Consider the following 16,554-nt stretch of genomic DNA (forward strand, 5'->3'; position numbering starts at 1 on the left):
TTTTCTGTCAGATATCTGCAGAAAAGACTAACATCACCAGCAATCCCATGTTGCCAGCTGTCTTTCCTCCTAGCCTGGCTTGTGCAGCCTGCTCCTGACCAGTCCCACTCTCAGGGGTCTATGAACACTCAGCAAGTGTCATTAGATGTCTGCTTATGGATATGAGATGCCTCTGAGCTGTTCTGGGCTCTTCAATCTGATTGCAGTCTCTTGACAACAGGACAACTGAAAAGAGATTTCCTGGGGTTGGGCCCCTCGGTATCTTTGTGATCAAGTTTTACCTAAACCTGCCCTTCTCCTTTCTGCCAGGATCTTGCAGGCGGGTCTGGAAGTGGAGCGTCTCTCTCTGAGAAACTTTTTCCACTGGTTTCACTCAAAGCGAGGCATGTGGAACCGGCGCCAGCTGAAGACACTGTAGCCTTCAACCCCAAAGCCGCCTGGAAGCGCCATCCACCATCTCGTCTCGACATGCACTGCATCGAGGCACAACACAGCCAAGCGCACAAACTCTTCCTCTGCCTCCAGAGCCCTCTGATGGGACGGCACAGCTGAGGAAGGGATGGTCAGGCTGGGGAAGCGGGAGCTTCTCCTGTGAGCCATTGCATCCAAGATGTGGGATCTGTGTCTTAAGAAGGCGTGCAGGGGAGATGTCACTGAGGGAAAGACTCGTATGTCCTGCTGTGCAGTCTGGCGTATGGTGCAGTGGGAGAGGTGCCATATTTCCTGTTGAGGCTTGGCATGATGCAAAACAAACACCAGTCCCAGCTAAGCCTATAATGGTTTATTTATAGTAACACAGCTTCTCTTTCTATACTTGAAGGAAAAAAAAGAGGAAAAAAAACCAACAACCCTCCTCATCTCCCCTCCTTCCCCATGTCTTCAGCATCCATGCCTTTGGGGACAGAGAACCAAAGTAAGTTCTCTGAACTCTTATGTGTCCACATGCCCACATGCTGACCCAGGGCAATCTGGAGGTGGAGGAGCTGATAAGCACTTTAGGCTGCTGGTGCTTAGACGTTTCTCTGTGCTTTTCACTTTAGTCATTATGAAAACTTGTGCTCATATTCAGCAAATTATGGGCCATGGATGGAGATGCAAGTACACCTCCCATATGAAAGCCACATTTGCCTGCAGCTGGGCGAGGTGGCGGGAGTTGATGTTCAAACTCCACTTAAATTATTGATCCACTGCCTGAGGGTAGTGGAGGGGTTACACAGAGAAACTAGCAAGGCATCTCAGGAGGAACTTTGCAGCCTTATCTGACAGACATGTGTTTGTCCTAACAATATCAGGGAAAACCTAGCAGGGAAGAAGTGGCAATATTTTATTAGTTGAAATATTGTGATTTTGTCTGAAAAAGAGGAGACAGAGTATTCTGCTCTCTAAATCCTGTACATTTATGCAGCATTGTTTAATAAGTTATGGCCTCATGGTTATGTCTTGTCATAGTTTGACTTTTATGTAGAGACCACATTTCTTGGCTGAAGAACCAGCACAGCTGTTGGTACTTCATCTCTGGAACATCCCTGGGAGCTCTGGCCCGGTACACGGGAGGTGGCCTCTGGCCATGGCACTTGCGCTGGGTGCAAAGAACAGTGAGGACAGAAGAGGGTTAAATGAATAAAAGGATGGGCAGACCCATGCTGGTGTTGATTGAGGAACTGTGGAAAGAGTCCCTGTCCACAGCCGGCCTGACACTACAGGGAATTCTCAACCCTTAAAACTCCCATTAATGCAAGGCAAGATATTTTTACCCCTGTAAGCATTTTACAGGACTATAGAAACCCAGAAATCCCGGCACACTTGGTGCTTTGCGCTGGAGATTTGTTGTCCCAGTACCCTGCTGAAAGGGCTGCTACTGATCTCAAGCTTCAGAGGAGAGCTTGACGTAGGATGCTACTCACAGCACTCAGCTCTGTGGGGAGCTGTTGAGAAGTGAGTGATGCAGGTATGCAGGCGACAAGCAATGCTGACATAGTACTAGAGTTGTTTGCTTTTTACGCTGGTGGAGTGGATGCCAATTCAGAATAGGCATTCATTTATTATTAATTTCGTGGTGCTTGACAAGTCCATCAAGTTCCACTGTTGCAGTAGAAAACAGAACACGCAAGTTCCAGCACGTGAGATAGAAATCTTGTCAAATCATCTGCTTGCCTCCATCCGTGTCTTGCAGGTGATAGAGTCAGAAAAAGTCAACCAGATTTGAGAAAGTTTTGCTGTGCAGTGTGCAGTTCTGGTGAGAAGCAGATGAGAAACGGCTGTCTCTCTGAGTCCACAGGACCTTTTCCAGAGCAGATACACTGAATATCTCAGAAGAGGCAGCCTTAGCCTTCTGCTCAAGCCAGAGTAGTCTTTTTATTGAGGGAAAGTATTTTCCCCATGTAGAGACTTAAGAAATGAAACACTGTAATTGGAGCAACAGGGAAGAGGCTGACAACAGTCAACACTATTATTATTACTTTTTTTTAACATTTTGCAGGAGTTTAGGAGGCCTGAGCCATGTGATGCAATCTTGCAATAAGCTCTGTTTCTGCCTGGAATGTGCAGTGTCAGTCACGCTCTCGGTGCATGTCGCAGCCTGTGCTTCACTCAAACACAGGCATAGCCCCACGAGTGTGCAGGTGAGCTGCTCCCGAGGCTCCAGGACTGTGCCTCTGCAACCTGTCCGGGCCAGCTCTGTCACGCAATCCCTGTGGAATGGGGAGAGGCTGGCGGGGAGGGTGAGCGCTGGGATGCAGAGAGGCATTAGGACGACCCAGCTGTTTGGCCCCATTGAGCAGAGAATGGCACAATGCCCATTTTGTAGATGGAAAGCTGACGGATTTGGTGGCGACCCTTATGCCATGCACAGGGAGGAAAGGTTATTTGTACCGTGTGCTTTCATGTCTGGCTTAGATGTGGTCTGCAGCACCTGAAGTTAGCAGTGAACGTTCATCTTCAGACACTGTCAAGAATTAGGGGCATCCAGAAGATAACTCACTTGGCTTAAAAGATTCTAAATAACCGAGCAAAGAGTGGTCTGGGAAGTAGGGTGCAGAGCTCACTCCAGCACTGCCAGCAGAATTTTAGGATTTCGCCCCTGTGCGTTAGCTGTGACTGTGCTACTTCCTTCACACCTTGTAACCCAAGCCAGTGGCAAGCAGAACTGTTTACCTCGTGAGGACTCCTTGCTTGAGATGTAAGGAGTTAGTGGGTGTCAGTCCAGTTTACTGATGGCCAGTATCCCCACTGTCAAAGTTACCATCACAAATGTTCTCCGCTTTCTAGCACAGTGTGTCTTTTTAGTTGGTATTTAAGCATTGTGTTAGTAAACATGATTAGTACTAATTGGCACTAGTTGGCAGCCTCTGTGGAGGAGCTTGAAGAGAGACCATGGGGACAAAAGCTGTCTTCCAGCCTGCATGCTCAGAGACTGCTGCAGGTTGTAGGGAGAGAAAGGGCTACATGCTTCCTGGATTACTGGCCAGCAGCAAATCTTGCAGGAGCAGTACTAGGCTTTGCTCTGAGGCTGCTGCCGCTCTTCCGAAACAACGTGAAGTTTTTCTCCCCAGAGTCATGACAACCGGTGACAGAAGCTGAGGGAATGGCAGGAAGATGTGCCAGGGGAGGTTTAAGTTTGGTATCAGGAGAAGGTTCTTCCCCCAGAGGGTGGTGGAGCACCAGGGAGGTGTCATAGCCCCAAGCCTGACAGTGTTCAAGAAGAGACTGGACAAGCCCTCAGACACAGGGTGTGAACTGTGGGGTTGTCATGTGCAGGGACAGGAGTTGGACTCAATGATCCTTGTGGGTCCCTTCCAACTCAGGACATTCTGTGATTCTGTGATGACTCTATGAAGAGGGGAGAGCAGGCAGCACATCAGGATTAGGTAGTACGGCAGCCATGCAGTCAAAGGATGTGGCCATCCAGGGTGGTGCTCAGGTCACTGTGGTCCCTGATCAGCATAGTGTTACACAATGTGCACTACAGCTGTAAGGAGGGTTCACCTCTGGATCTGGCACAGCTGCTGGAGACCAAGAGAGAACCTGGCTTCACCACAGCTTGGAATCTGACACCCCTGACAGTCAATCTCATTTCTGTCACGGGAAATTTTTTAGGAAGCTGTGTCTGGGTTTGCGGTGAAGTTCGCCCTGTGTTTCTGGCCTTCACTTATATCCTGGCTGTGTCCTGCCTTGACAGCAGAAGGAAATTGGTTGCACGGGATTTCCTGTGCGTCAGGGAGGTGGGCTGGAGGGAACTGCTCTGGCAGCTCTCTGGATGGGGACAGCTGAGGAGATGATGGGCCATGCTGCAGACGAGACCTTCTCTGGGGCAGGATGTGGCTAGGCTGGGGAACCTGGGCCCCCAAGTGTGGGGTGCATGGCAAGGGGGCTCTGCCCACAAATGCCAGCTCCATCTTGAGGACTGTGAATTGTAGGGCTGAGGCATGTTTTGCTGGCCAGTGAAGGGAACAAAGAAGGGCTGGCTTTTATTCTGAGAGAAATGTATTGTGTGAAAATTACAATGTGACTTGTTTTGTCATTGTCTTTAATGTTTGCCCAATATGAACATCTCACCTCTTTTCATTGCCTACGAATGTCTAAAGTTGATTGTTTTTTAGATACTGATGCCTTGTGTTAAAAATCTGAATTGTACCTTTGAATTATCTGCCTTAATGTGGCTCCGTGCCTTCAAGACGACTCTTGGGCCACCTCTCTGTTAGAGCTGGGGGATATACTGGTTCTCCCACATGTTTTATAAATACATCATCTTCCTACAAGAGCTCAGTTCTGTCCTCGTATTACTCCTACCTGCGTCGCCATACAGCAGGGATTAGAAACCATATGTTGCCCCTGTGGCCTCATATAATGGAGAGCTTAGACAATACCAGAGAGACAGGTCGCTCTCTGCCCAGGCCCATGAGAGGTGGGTGAGAGATGCAATGAGCAGGGTTAACCAGGAGTGAGATCTGTTTCTGTCCCCTCTAGGGCTGGAGAAAGGGGGATGGCAACAAAACAATTTTTCTCCTGTCTTCCTGGGTTTATCATTTGAAACAAGATAGAACCATTGGATAAATATATGTCGCAGCAAAGCAGAAGTGCTATGTGGTCATGGAGAGAGAATGTGGAGAATGAAGTGGTCCCTCTCACAAGTATGGAACAATTTCTGGAGAAGACTGCAGGTGAGAGCCTAGACCTGAGCTCAGTGCTTGGTACAGCCTACATAAATGGGAGGTCAGCTCTTTCACAGCAACTGCTTAATTAAATTCAAACTTGGCCCTTTTTCCCTTCAACTCTGCCTCCTCTGAGTATAAAAGGCTTGGCAGGAATGGGAGTCAGACATGGAGAGGGAAAAAGGCAGCCAAGGTTGCTAATGAGTCTCGTTCCATTATAATGAGAAATGATTATTAAAGGTGACAGGGGAAAAGCATTCCAGTGTGCTTGCTGCTGGTCTCCTGCTTGCCTGGGCTGGGTGACGGGAAGCCCTCTCTGCTCGGGCAGGCCTCATGCACCACCGTACCCAATCTGGCAGGTCTCTGAGGTGATGATGCTGAAGTTAAGATCTGGTAATGAAATTCCTCTCACTGCTTCTTTCTCAGCTGAACCTTTTTTTTTTTTTCTTTCCTCTCTTTACATTCAGTCATCAGTGTTAATTGCTTTGCCTCCTGCTCTGTGAAGCAGTGAGTCACAGGATTTGGGATCTGCACAAGGTACGCATAGTTTTTTTACTTTTTCATGAACGCAGCCAGCTGAAAACCCTTTGCTGGTGGTTTTGTGTTGGCTAGAACTGCCTCTACAGTGAAGACTTTTCCAGAGGAGAGCAGGATAACAGAGGCTTCACCCCCATTTGCCATCAGTCTCAACAGAGACTGAGGAGCAGGATAAGCAGCAAACTTTGTGTCGCCCGGACCTGCCATCCCCCAGAGAACGTGGAGGACAAGTCTACCTGTTTCAGCAAACATCCCAGACTCTGCTCAGCTCTGATAATTTAAGTTCTGGTAAATGTGTAGTTGGTGTTTTCCAACCTACTCTTTACACACAGCTTGCCTTCAGCTGCAAAAAAGCCACTGTCCTTTTGCAGGTACGAGCTGGTGCTGGCCCATAGCCTTGCCTAGCTTTCCTAGGCAAGATCTTTCACATCCTCTCCAGAAAAAAAGCACCACCTGTGACTTAAGCAAAAATTTAGTTCTATAAAGTCAGATGTAGAGCACAAATGAAATTTGCCCATATCAGTTATTTTTAGTGTCAGACATTCCCAATGGCTCCTGAAGACCAATATGTGGACGTTTTCATGAGATTTCTTTCTCGGTGATGGCAAGAGTACGCAAAATGAAAAATCCATACTGAACTCCGATTCTGCCGTACAATGAAAAAATCATTTAATAATCAGAAAAGCATGTCATTATTTAAACAGGCTTATACCAGGCCATTAAAATACCATTTTTTAGCATGACTACAGAGCTACAAAATTTAAGGACAAAAATTTTTACTGTTTCAAATAAAACCTGAAAAATCATTAATTCAAAGACCTTTTTTAAGGAAACAAATTATTCTAATACAAGAGAATTCCCGGCATTGTCAATATAAAAGTGATATGTTTTTAAAACATTTATGTTAGTGATAAGACCTTAAATTGTAATGGTAATTTTTTAATAAAGTAATACACTGTGCATCTTTCATTTCTCATTGTGGCAATAAGCCTAGAGTATCTCCTTATGTATAATGTTTCTTCATTTTCTACTAAATATTGTCAGGTTCTTCTGACATCATTCCTGATAGGTCCCTGGCAAAGACGTCAGGCCATAATATCTATTTTCTGTCATGGTTAATTTTCCAATGCTAACTGTGTTGTGTTTATTTTTAAACAACTAGGAAAGCATTTGAACTGGTTTTAGCTACACTGATATACATACACTTTATCCTCCCATGAGAACTTCTCTTTTTTTTCTTTTTTAGTTTGAGAAAACCAGTCCATCATTAGGGAAGTAAACTATTAGACAGAATTGCTTTAAGTATAGCAAATTATGCTTGAGATAAAAAAGCTGGAGTTTTATCATTTATTTACCCTACAAAGTAAACCATTCAGTCTTCTCTACAAAATGAGCCAATATTGATTATGTGAAGCAGGCAACTAAAATAAGAGATGAGATTTACAAAACTCTGCTTTGAAATTGTGTACCTGCTGCTGTTCCTGTACCTTTATCTAGCAAAGTTTGCTCTAGCTTTGAAAGGCAATGTTTTCACCCCTTCAGAACTACAAAAGCATTACGGTAAGGGGCCGGTATACCATGACATGTACACAGTTTTGAAAGTTTAACCCGGTTCTCTGGATTCGTCGATGGGCTCCTGCTGAGGTCAGTGAAAACAGAGGAGAGCTTTCCCACCAGCCACACTGCCCAGGTCCTGCAGGGAAGACAAGAAACACCAGTAAGGTCTCAGCAGGCTCCTTGGCGCTGCATGGGCAGAGAGGAGCAGTCACAACACACTGGGTCGCTCGGCACCGGAGCCACCCCTACAGGTGTGGGCTGCTGCTCTTCAGTGCTCCCACCCTTCTGGATCCCATGGCAGCAGTGTTTTTGTAGAGGCTTTTGGCCTTTGCATCCTCCATCATCATTATCATGTGACTATAGAGTTTTCTTGCTGGCTGGTGCCCCAGTATATTGCATTTAAACTATGTTTACATGTTGCAGGTCATGTAAACAAGAGATGTGAACTTTGCTTCTTCACCTAAAGCACTTTTGACCTAAGAACATGTCACTTCCTCATTGACCTTGCACAGGAACTCAAGCATTTGGTTGGACTCTTATTCTCAAGACTCTCTTGAAAATGAGAGGTAGATTCTTAAAACAGCCCCTGCCAAACCACACTGACTCTTGTGAAGAGCTCTTTCACCTCCACCTTGCCAGCACCTTCTTTTTCTTCTTCTCACATAACGCTGCCATCTTGGGATACCTCCCAGAAGGCACCTGGTTTTCTTTCCCAAATTTAGCTCCCATCCCCAACTGCTATCCATATCTAGCCTGAGGTCTGCAGCCTTCTGAAAACCACTTGCTGCCGATAAATCCCAGCAGTTGGGATGTTAGGTGTTCTTGCTCTAAAGACCAACCAATGAGAAATCCTCGTCTTCTGAGGGAATTTGTTCAATGGCCCCAGATGCTCGTTGGATAACCATTTGCCTCTGGAAAGGCTTTGTTAACTTGTGCAGCTTTGCCTTTTTCTCCACCTTGCAATGAAGTTTTGTGAGACTGAGAGCCCTTCCAGGGGCTGGTAGTGATGGGAACTCACCCCTTTCTTACCTGACTGCATTGCCCCATGACCTAATAAGGTCGAAAATTCCTGGTAGGGTAGAGGCCAGTCTTCTGCACCCCAAAGGCTGTGATGAAGATGTTGAGGATGACCGTGATGAAGATGAGAGCTGTGGCAGTGTTGTTGAGTATATTCAGGCGGGGTTGCTTTGCAACATCATTCAGGTTCAATCGAGCTGCGCGATACAAAGCAGAAAGAAAGGGAGATGTGTAGCTTGACTCCAAGTCCTCCGGTCCTTGCAAGCAATCCCTGCCTGGCAAATGTCCATAGTGCCCCTGGGTACTGTGACCACAGAGATAAGGGAATAGTCCCAGGAACTTTACAGAGGACACAGCTTGCCCTAGGACAACGTAAGAGGATAGAGCAGAGGAAAAACATCCTTTTTTTGGTCATATCTTTGTTTTGCCACAGAGATGCCATTGCCCTCCAATGGGCCAACCCTAAATAGCCAAATTACTGCTGCATGCTAGCCAGGCATGTGCCCCCCACTCCCTGCCACTGCATGGCTATGGTACATGGCAAGGGAGGGTCGGGTGACATGGGGGACAAGGTCAGCGACATTGTACTTGGGTTGGGAGACCAGTTCTTCCTTGACACCATGATCTCACATATGTGCTGACACTGCTATCAATTCCCTCCTCACCCTCAAACCAAGAGACACCTGGGTACATGAAGGAGATCAGCCCTAGTTGATGGGCATTGATCAGTTCAGCCACGGGAATGCCCTGGTCACCGAGGCTGTCTGGCTGACAAGCCATGTGAACATCAGCCTTGTGGCTCCCTGCCCTCAGCTGTGGTCCCCTGTGCCCCTTCTCCTCACAGCTGGCTCCAGCCACCATGGCTGCCACCAAAATAGGCTGTGCCATGTGGGGCAGGGGAAGGAACAGGTCACAGGATTTCCTGTAGCCTCCGATCCTGTGTGCCACACACAAAAAAAAAAAAACCAAAACAAAACCCCCAAACCTACAGAGGATATACAGGAAAAGGCAGAGTTCTGCAGACTTTTAATACCAAGCATGTGTTAGAGACTGAAACGTAGCAACTCTTGTATCAGATGGAGCGTGGGGCGATCCTGTCTGAAATGCTGCTGTTAACATACTGTCTGTATGGCACGAGGAGGATTGGTTAACTGTGAGGTTAATATAGGGTATATCACAGAATCACAGAATGTTAGGGATTGGAAGGGACCTGAAAAGATCATCTAGTCCAATCCCCCTGCCCGAGCAGGAACACCTAGATGAGGTTACACAGGAATGTGTCCAGGCGGGTTTTGAATGTCTCCAGAGAAGGAGACTCCACAACACCCCTGGGCAGCCTGTTCCAGTGCTCTGGCACCCTCACTGAGAAGAAGTTTCTTCTCATATTTAAGTGGAACCAATTGTGTTCCAGGTTGAACCCATTACACCTTGTCTCATATTGATTGTCACCAAGAAGAGCCTGGCTCCATCCTCGTGACACTCACCCCTTATATGTTTATAAACATTAATGAGGTCACCCCTCAGTCTCCTCTTCTCCAAACTAAAGAGCCCCAGCTCCCTCAGCCTTTCTTCATAAGGGAGATGCTCCACTCCCTTCATCATCTTTGTTGCCCTGCGCTGGACTCTATCCAATCGTTCCCTGTCCTTCTTGAACTGAGGGGCCCAGAACTGGACACAATATTCCAGGTGTGGTCTCACCAGGGCAGAGTAGAGGCAAAGAAGAACCTCTCTCGACCTACTGATGACTCCCCAATACACCCTAGGATGCCATTGGCCTTCCTGGCCACAAGGGCACAGTGCTGGCTCAAATACCTCTGTCTAAGTCGTTCGGTTAGGCCCTGGCTTGAGTGAGGCAGAAGATGCAGCTAAAATGTGTCTGCAGGAGCTGCATGATGGGGAAGACTGCAGGATGGGCAGCAAAAGGCCCAAAACCCATCTCTCCCTGCAACAGGGATTCAGCAGTGGGGAAGTGAAGGAAGAGTAGTACTCAGAGCTGTTGTGCAGGAGAAAATACCAACCCACTCCCCGCTTTAAAAAGCAGTTACACAGACCTCCCCACCAGCTGCATCAAGCTGTCTTCAACCATCCTGCAGCCCTCGTTGCAGCCAAGGGGAACAGTTTTGGGGAAGAGGCTTCTCCTTCCCACCCCCATGCTGTCCAAGCCATGGGGCCCCCCACCACAGCAGCACCCTACAAGGGTGCACATGCCTCGGCAGCCGCCTTACCAGTGATGATGAGGAGAATCCCAATCACCACCTGGAAGAAGAGAGAGATGCTGATGAGCACGATGAGGGTGACGTAGTACTGGAAGGAAGACCCCTGCTCCAGCACCGCCTTGAGCTGCGTGACGTTGGCCATGAAGAGCGCCACATCCAGCATGCTCTCTGCCACGCTCTTCTTCGTCGCGTAGTGGTTGATGTTCATCGGCCCGTTAAGCCGGAGCCGAGGATTCACACCCTGGCGAGATGGGAGAAACCACATGAACCAGTGCAATTGCTAAGCTAACAGGCCTGCCGTCTTGGACAGGCTGCTGTCTCCTCCTGGGGTTTGTCTGGAAAGCCTGGGAAAGAGTCAAATTGTGTGTTTTAAACATGCTGAGAGCACTCGGTTGCCCCTCACAGTCACCTCATGATGTTAATAGCCACAAGATACTTGTGGTGATCAAGAGCTCTGTAAGGTTAGAAAAATACTGGGTATTTTTGTGGAAAACAAGATTGTCTAGCGTTACAATAATGTAGATTACCCAGAGCTAGGGATTTTGCAAGGAATATTAAATTCTCTTCCTTCAGGGCACAGACAAGCCTCAAACTTGCAGGGGATTAGAGAGAGATCTTCTCTTTGGGTCAAGTGTTCAAGGAACAATCAGTGGCTGGGCTTTGTGTCTCCTCTGAGCACTTTTTGCTGGCTACTGTCTTAAACAAGATGCTGGAGCAGATGGGACAATCCACATTTTTGTTTCTGAAACCAGGGACACAATTTTATCAAAACATCAAGCACTGAAATGCACTGAGACAAGGGGTGGGATCCATCACACCTAACTTTAATCACTCAGGCACATTTTTTGTCAGTGGAAAGAAACAGGTATTTACAAGGGGTAAATCACCTGGTTGCCCTTAACCCAATTACAAGCTGTGGGTCGTTTGGCTGCTTCTAGCCATCCACTTTTCTCTATTTTTCTTGCGGAGTTTCTCAGTTCCTCTGTTACCTGTCTTGACTCATATGCTGAAAACAAACAAACAAAATATGGAAAAGGGGATTATAGTTTTCCATTCACCCAGAGTGCCATCAGCTGGCAATAAACCACCTGCAAAGGCAACAGTTACAAAAGATTTGGAGATATCTGCAGCAAGCTACAAACTTCTTTCTTAAAAAACAAATGAAAAACAACATTTCCATGTAGCAGACAGGCTTCAGCTCTCAGTAATCAGCCTTCTGACAGCTGTAGTAAAGACCAGCAGCCTTGCTCTCAGTGCTGTCCGATAGATGACCCTTTAAATCTGGAGATAAGGCCAAGGTGACCTCTTTTGTTGAGAGTGGTAGAAGAGTTCTCCAGGTACACACTGGAAGTAGAACTATGCCTACATCAAATGGTAAGTCCTATTTTAGTCCTTTTGTACCAGATGCAGTAGAAAATGTAATCTTTCTTCCATATTCTGGGCATGACACGTGGAAAGGGTTATGGCTTGTGCTTCGTGTTGCTGTCTCTGGCTTCCTTGTGCATCCTGGGGCAAGGGTGGGAGCGGGAGCAAAGCCAGTGACCCTGGGAGACAGCTGTGTGTGGTTCTGTGCCTGATCCTGAAACTGGAGGTGGATTTCAGGAGCGGGTTGTGGCCTGTGCTGGCGATCACCCTCATGTGAGAAAGGTGTGGGAAAGCTGGTGGGAAGGACTGTGTCCAATTTGAACTACTGGTGACTTGTGATCCCTAAGAAGGGGCTGGATTGGGGTAGGAAAGTGCTTTGGGGGAATTTTTTTTTAGGGGGGCGGGAGGAGTATAGCTTAAAGCATTACTCCTACATTTATATAGTCCTAAAATTACATTTGGCCCTTTGAAGGCAACTGTGAGACTGATGTGGCCCCCAGGGAAAATGAGTTTGACACCCCTGGCTTAAAGCGTGCAGTTCTTGTGGTTTCTAACAGTAAAGTTACTGTGGTTAAGAGGCTCCTCTGCAAAGCTTGTGTTTCTTGCTGTCAAAGGTAGAAGTTTAAAGATACTGGAAGGAGTTAAAAGTAGAAGTCTAGAGAGCTGGTAAGGACTCTAAGGTGGTGCATAAGTGTTCCAGACTTCTTAAACATTGCTGTCTGGTGTCTGGGCTGGAAGAGAGGTATCTCTCATCTTGGAGAAAGGAGGCCAGTGAAAGCTCCAATCCTTCGAACGTGTCTTAAAAACCTGAATTTAGTTACTGCCCCCTCTTAGCCGACTTAAAAGCATACGATCCTGTCACAGCAGAGTGGTGCCTGTACCAAGTGGTGCAAGGTCTGAGATTTGGCCCCTTTCGTGTGTTTTCTTCCTTCTTTCTGCAGAGTCAGCCCTCCTCCCTGCAGCATCATAAGGCTGGGCATTGATAGTTTATATCTGCGTAATGATGAGTTAAGGGTGCGAGAACAAGAGCACTGTACAAACAAGACAGCGCTTTTGTTAGCTGAGTGACTGGTACAAGGAGGCTGAGACATCTGTTCCCACTTGCTTATGTGGAGATAAATAAAGCAAGTCAGGAGCCCTTGCTGAATGAAAACACATCCTCCTTTTCAGCTGCCCCCACGCTCCTATACCTGGGTTGTGAAATGGGGTAGAGTTGCAATGCACTGAGCTCTGTGTCTCAGATGATAAGGCAATAAAAATTGACAACTTTTACAAGGGCTTTTCTTGTGTGAATGAACACAATGGCATGCTCCCCTGTTTGGACATGATACCACAGACAGGGATGGGCACCACTCTCTGATGTGGAGTCACTGGATCTGGGAAACCCTTGCACTGAACAGTGCAAAACTGTGATTCATGTTTCCAAGTTTTGTCAGCCCAAGCTTAGTAGATCCAGAAAGGTAGCCAAAAGGTTACTGGGTGATGAAAGCTGGACACAAATCTTTCATTTAGGCAACTAACCAATCAACCAGTTTGATGTTGGCATCCTTACAATGCAGGAGTCCTTATGATGCAGGTGAAAGTTAAAGAAATCTGTCTCCTCTATGGATTTGCCTTTACAGGGTATTTATTCACTTTCAGTCCAGCAGCTGTGAATGCAAGTCTTGGGCCTCAAAGAACAAGAGACTTAAACAAACCAGAAGTCTTCAGAGACCTGGCATTTTGATTAATGCAGGAGGTTGGCTTTGCTTTGGATGCCTGGTGCCATAGCTGTCACTAGCTACCCCCTGCCTCTGTGGGTGTGCACACATGGCTGTGACTCTTTGAGCTGCCACAATGCATGCACAGCTCTTAAAACTTGAGACCGTTGCTGCTTTTGCTTTGTCTTAACGTTCAGTCCTGTAGACTGCTGCCACTCAGGAGCTGAGTCACAAGCAACTCGGGCTTCTCTGCAGCAGGGTTGCCCAGACAGCTGTGGGGGGTTACGTGGGATCACTGGGAAGATTAAATGATTCTCTTTTGGCAAACGGATTCCTAAGTCAAGTCACAGGACATAGCTTAAGGCTCATCAAAGTGATTTATGTCATTAGGCTAGAGCTGGTATCTTTCTAGTAACTTTGAAAGTGTTAACCTTTCTGAAAGTGGGGACCAGTGCCTGTTCTTCTCTGTATTGTCTCAAAGAGAGGAGACTTGGATCTGGCCATCAGACACCAAGTTCATCTCGCAAGTATTGTTTCAGAGCCAGCATGTCTGCTGGAAAACAGCACCTAATGGTATGCAGCAGTTTCTTACGGGGCACGTATCATTATTTCTCGCTTTTTAAGGGCAGGGAAATTCGGATTTGGAGAACTCCAGCCCAGTCACAGAATAGTGCTGGCTGAACTGGTGCTGGAGCTTGGCTGCCAGGTCTGATTTCTGGATGTTTGGCTTTCCATGCGAGACAGCCTCTTCCCCTGCAAAGAGTCTGCTGGCTTCAGTCTGACCTCAGGCAAATCCCCTTTCTGCTTCCTTCTGCGTAAATGTGGCGCAGCGATACAGATCACTACAGGGGTTGAGTGAGGTACCCATCAATGTTTTATAACTCAGGCTTTATTCTTACTCAAAGCACACACAAAAATATTGAACTTTCACATCTATTATGTTGTGTTTTTTTTTTTTTTGGGGGGGTTTGTTTGTTTGATTGGGTCTTTCTGGGTGTGTTGGGGCTGGGTTTTTTGTTGGTTTTTTTTTTTGTGTGTGTGTGTTTTTTTGTTTGTTTGGGGATTTTTTTTTTTAGAAATTCTTACAGATAGAAGGATTAATATCACCACAAGCATGGGATTTACTTTTTTTTAAACTCTCTCTCTGGTTTTGCTGTAGGGACCTGGCAGGTCCAAAGGCCTGTGAAACTTGGCTCTGGCACCAGAGGGCATGCTGAGATCCAAAGCTCACTGAAGCTACCTGAAAAATTTCCACTGAAGTTAGATTTCAAGGGAAATTCTTTGCTTTTTATTATGCGCTTATTTTTATAAGAAATAGCTACTTTCTTCTGAAAACTTTTGGAGGAGGTTCGTCTAAGTATTTCTTTCCAAAGCTTGTAGATTTTGGGCTGAGGAGAGCACAGAGCTTTCTTAAAGCTACTTGGACAATTTCTACAAAAACTACAGTTTCTCTTGTTGTATTTTCAGGGCAGGGGGGAAAAAAAAAAAGGAGCAGATCTAATTGCAAATCTGTGTGCTCTGTGGGTTTTGTGACCCTATCCCCAGGGGAGAACAGCCTGAAAGAGACAGAGGGACGGCATGAGGCTCACAAGTATGAGAATGGTAATCGTCTTCATGGGAGCACTCTGGAAGAGGGGGATGTCTGAGGAAAAACTATATTATTGCCCATTAGTTCCAAAGAAAATGCTGGAGGATGCCAAAGAAAACAGAGACATGAATGTAGACCGTGCACTCGGAGGGGTAGGTGCAGAGATGCCCGCCACGGGGATCCCGGCTGATAAACAGCCAGCTGCACACACACACACACACATATCATTGGGGAAAATCTGAGGTGTTTTTCCATGGTATTTGCCAGTTGGCAGCTTTAGAAGTACTTTGTAAACATTAGCTGATGAAGGTTAAAGCACACACAGAGTCACCATGTTGTAAGGTATGAGAGGAGCATAGTTCCCTTTGGGTAGGAGGCCTTGCTCTCAATCAATACTTCTACTTTTAAGTGCACTGTTATTAGCTACTGTGCTTTTCCACAGAAACTCACTCCCTGCAGCTCCTGACTGCTTAGCTTGGGATGAAGGGAGTTAGTTTTAATAGTTTTGATCTATATGCCATGCTTATGCGCAGATAGAGATGGTGGCAGCAGCAATTAGGAGCAGCTTGGACTTCCCTGCCAGAGCTGTGTGTGTCAGCCCATGGGTGAGGACACAGGTTTGTGCACAGCCACATGTGTGCAAGGGAAGGGACACGCAGGGAATGCTCTGGGCAATACCAGCTATATTGTGGACTCTGCAAGGCAAAGGCTGTTTTTCTCCAGTTTGGCACAACAGCGAGCATCTTGGCTGCATTCCATGAACAAAAGTAATAGTAAACCTTGTCATGGATGCTGCAGGAAAAAGGAAAACAGAGTGTTCAGGGCCAGTCCCCTTCTTTGGCCTCTGGAGGCTGTCAGCTAGTCCGGTTGTGCTTAGGGTATTTCCCTTTTAATATAGCCATCTGTTCTACTCACTAGGGGTCCTGCTCAGAGCCAAATGGTTGTGTTGCATTCAATTCATGTTGGATAATTCCCAGAAAATAAATCAGGGATGCTTTCCTGGTTATCCCAGGCTCTTCCCATGTATGGGCCTAGTTCTGATGGAGATCTTCCTCTGAGGTGTTCCTCCACTTCTGTGACAGGTCACTGCTCAGTGTAACAGAGTGCTCACTGATGCCAACTCTTTGAATGAGAACTCTCCAACCAAAAAGTAACTTCCAGGAGCTGAGGGTCAGCACCTATTCAGAACTGGAAGCCTAGGCAAATGGCAGGCATGGATCCCATGTGCTTGCTAAGCACTGTTCGCGTTCCCCAGTGTCACCAAACTCCCACTCTCCATTTGCTTTATCCGCCTCCTGTGTCTCATCTCACGCCCACAGGCAAACTTGGTGAGCTCTCTCGGGTAGAGATGTCACTGCGGTGCAGCACTCAGGACTCCCATCCTTCAGCTGAGGGGTGCCTAAGTAGGACACTTCTATTGACAA

The 16,554-nt window shown here is 46.9% G+C and overlaps 2 protein-coding genes across 6 annotated transcripts in view; one reads left to right on the forward strand and one right to left on the reverse strand.

Moving 5' to 3' along the window:
• The window catches only part of B4GALNT3 (beta-1,4-N-acetyl-galactosaminyltransferase 3), a 70,716-nt gene extending 65,957 nt beyond the window's left edge, over positions 1-4,759 (forward strand). For all 5 annotated transcript variants that reach the window (XM_071817439.1, XM_071817435.1, XM_065853046.2 and 2 more), the window contains one exon: positions 310-4,759. In XM_071817439.1, coding sequence (XP_071673540.1) covers positions 310-418 — 109 coding nt within the window. In that variant the 3' untranslated portion in view covers positions 419-4,759. The remainder of the gene's footprint in view (positions 1-309) is intronic.
• A 2,063-nt stretch (positions 4,760-6,822) lies between these two features.
• The window catches only part of NINJ2 (ninjurin 2), a 49,893-nt gene continuing 40,161 nt past the window's right edge, over positions 6,823-16,554 (reverse strand). The window contains exons 2-4 of the mRNA XM_065852122.2: positions 10,487-10,718; positions 8,274-8,458; positions 6,823-7,380 (exon numbers count right to left, since the gene is read on the reverse strand). Of these exons, the coding sequence (XP_065708194.1) occupies positions 8,295-8,458; positions 10,487-10,718 (396 nt within the window). The 3' untranslated portion in view covers positions 6,823-7,380; positions 8,274-8,294. The remainder of the gene's footprint in view (positions 7,381-8,273; positions 8,459-10,486; positions 10,719-16,554) is intronic.

The sequence above is a fragment of the Patagioenas fasciata genome, chromosome 1 (assembly GCF_037038585.1).
Source record: "Patagioenas fasciata isolate bPatFas1 chromosome 1, bPatFas1.hap1, whole genome shotgun sequence".
Taxonomy (NCBI): Eukaryota; Metazoa; Chordata; class Aves; order Columbiformes; family Columbidae; genus Patagioenas; species Patagioenas fasciata.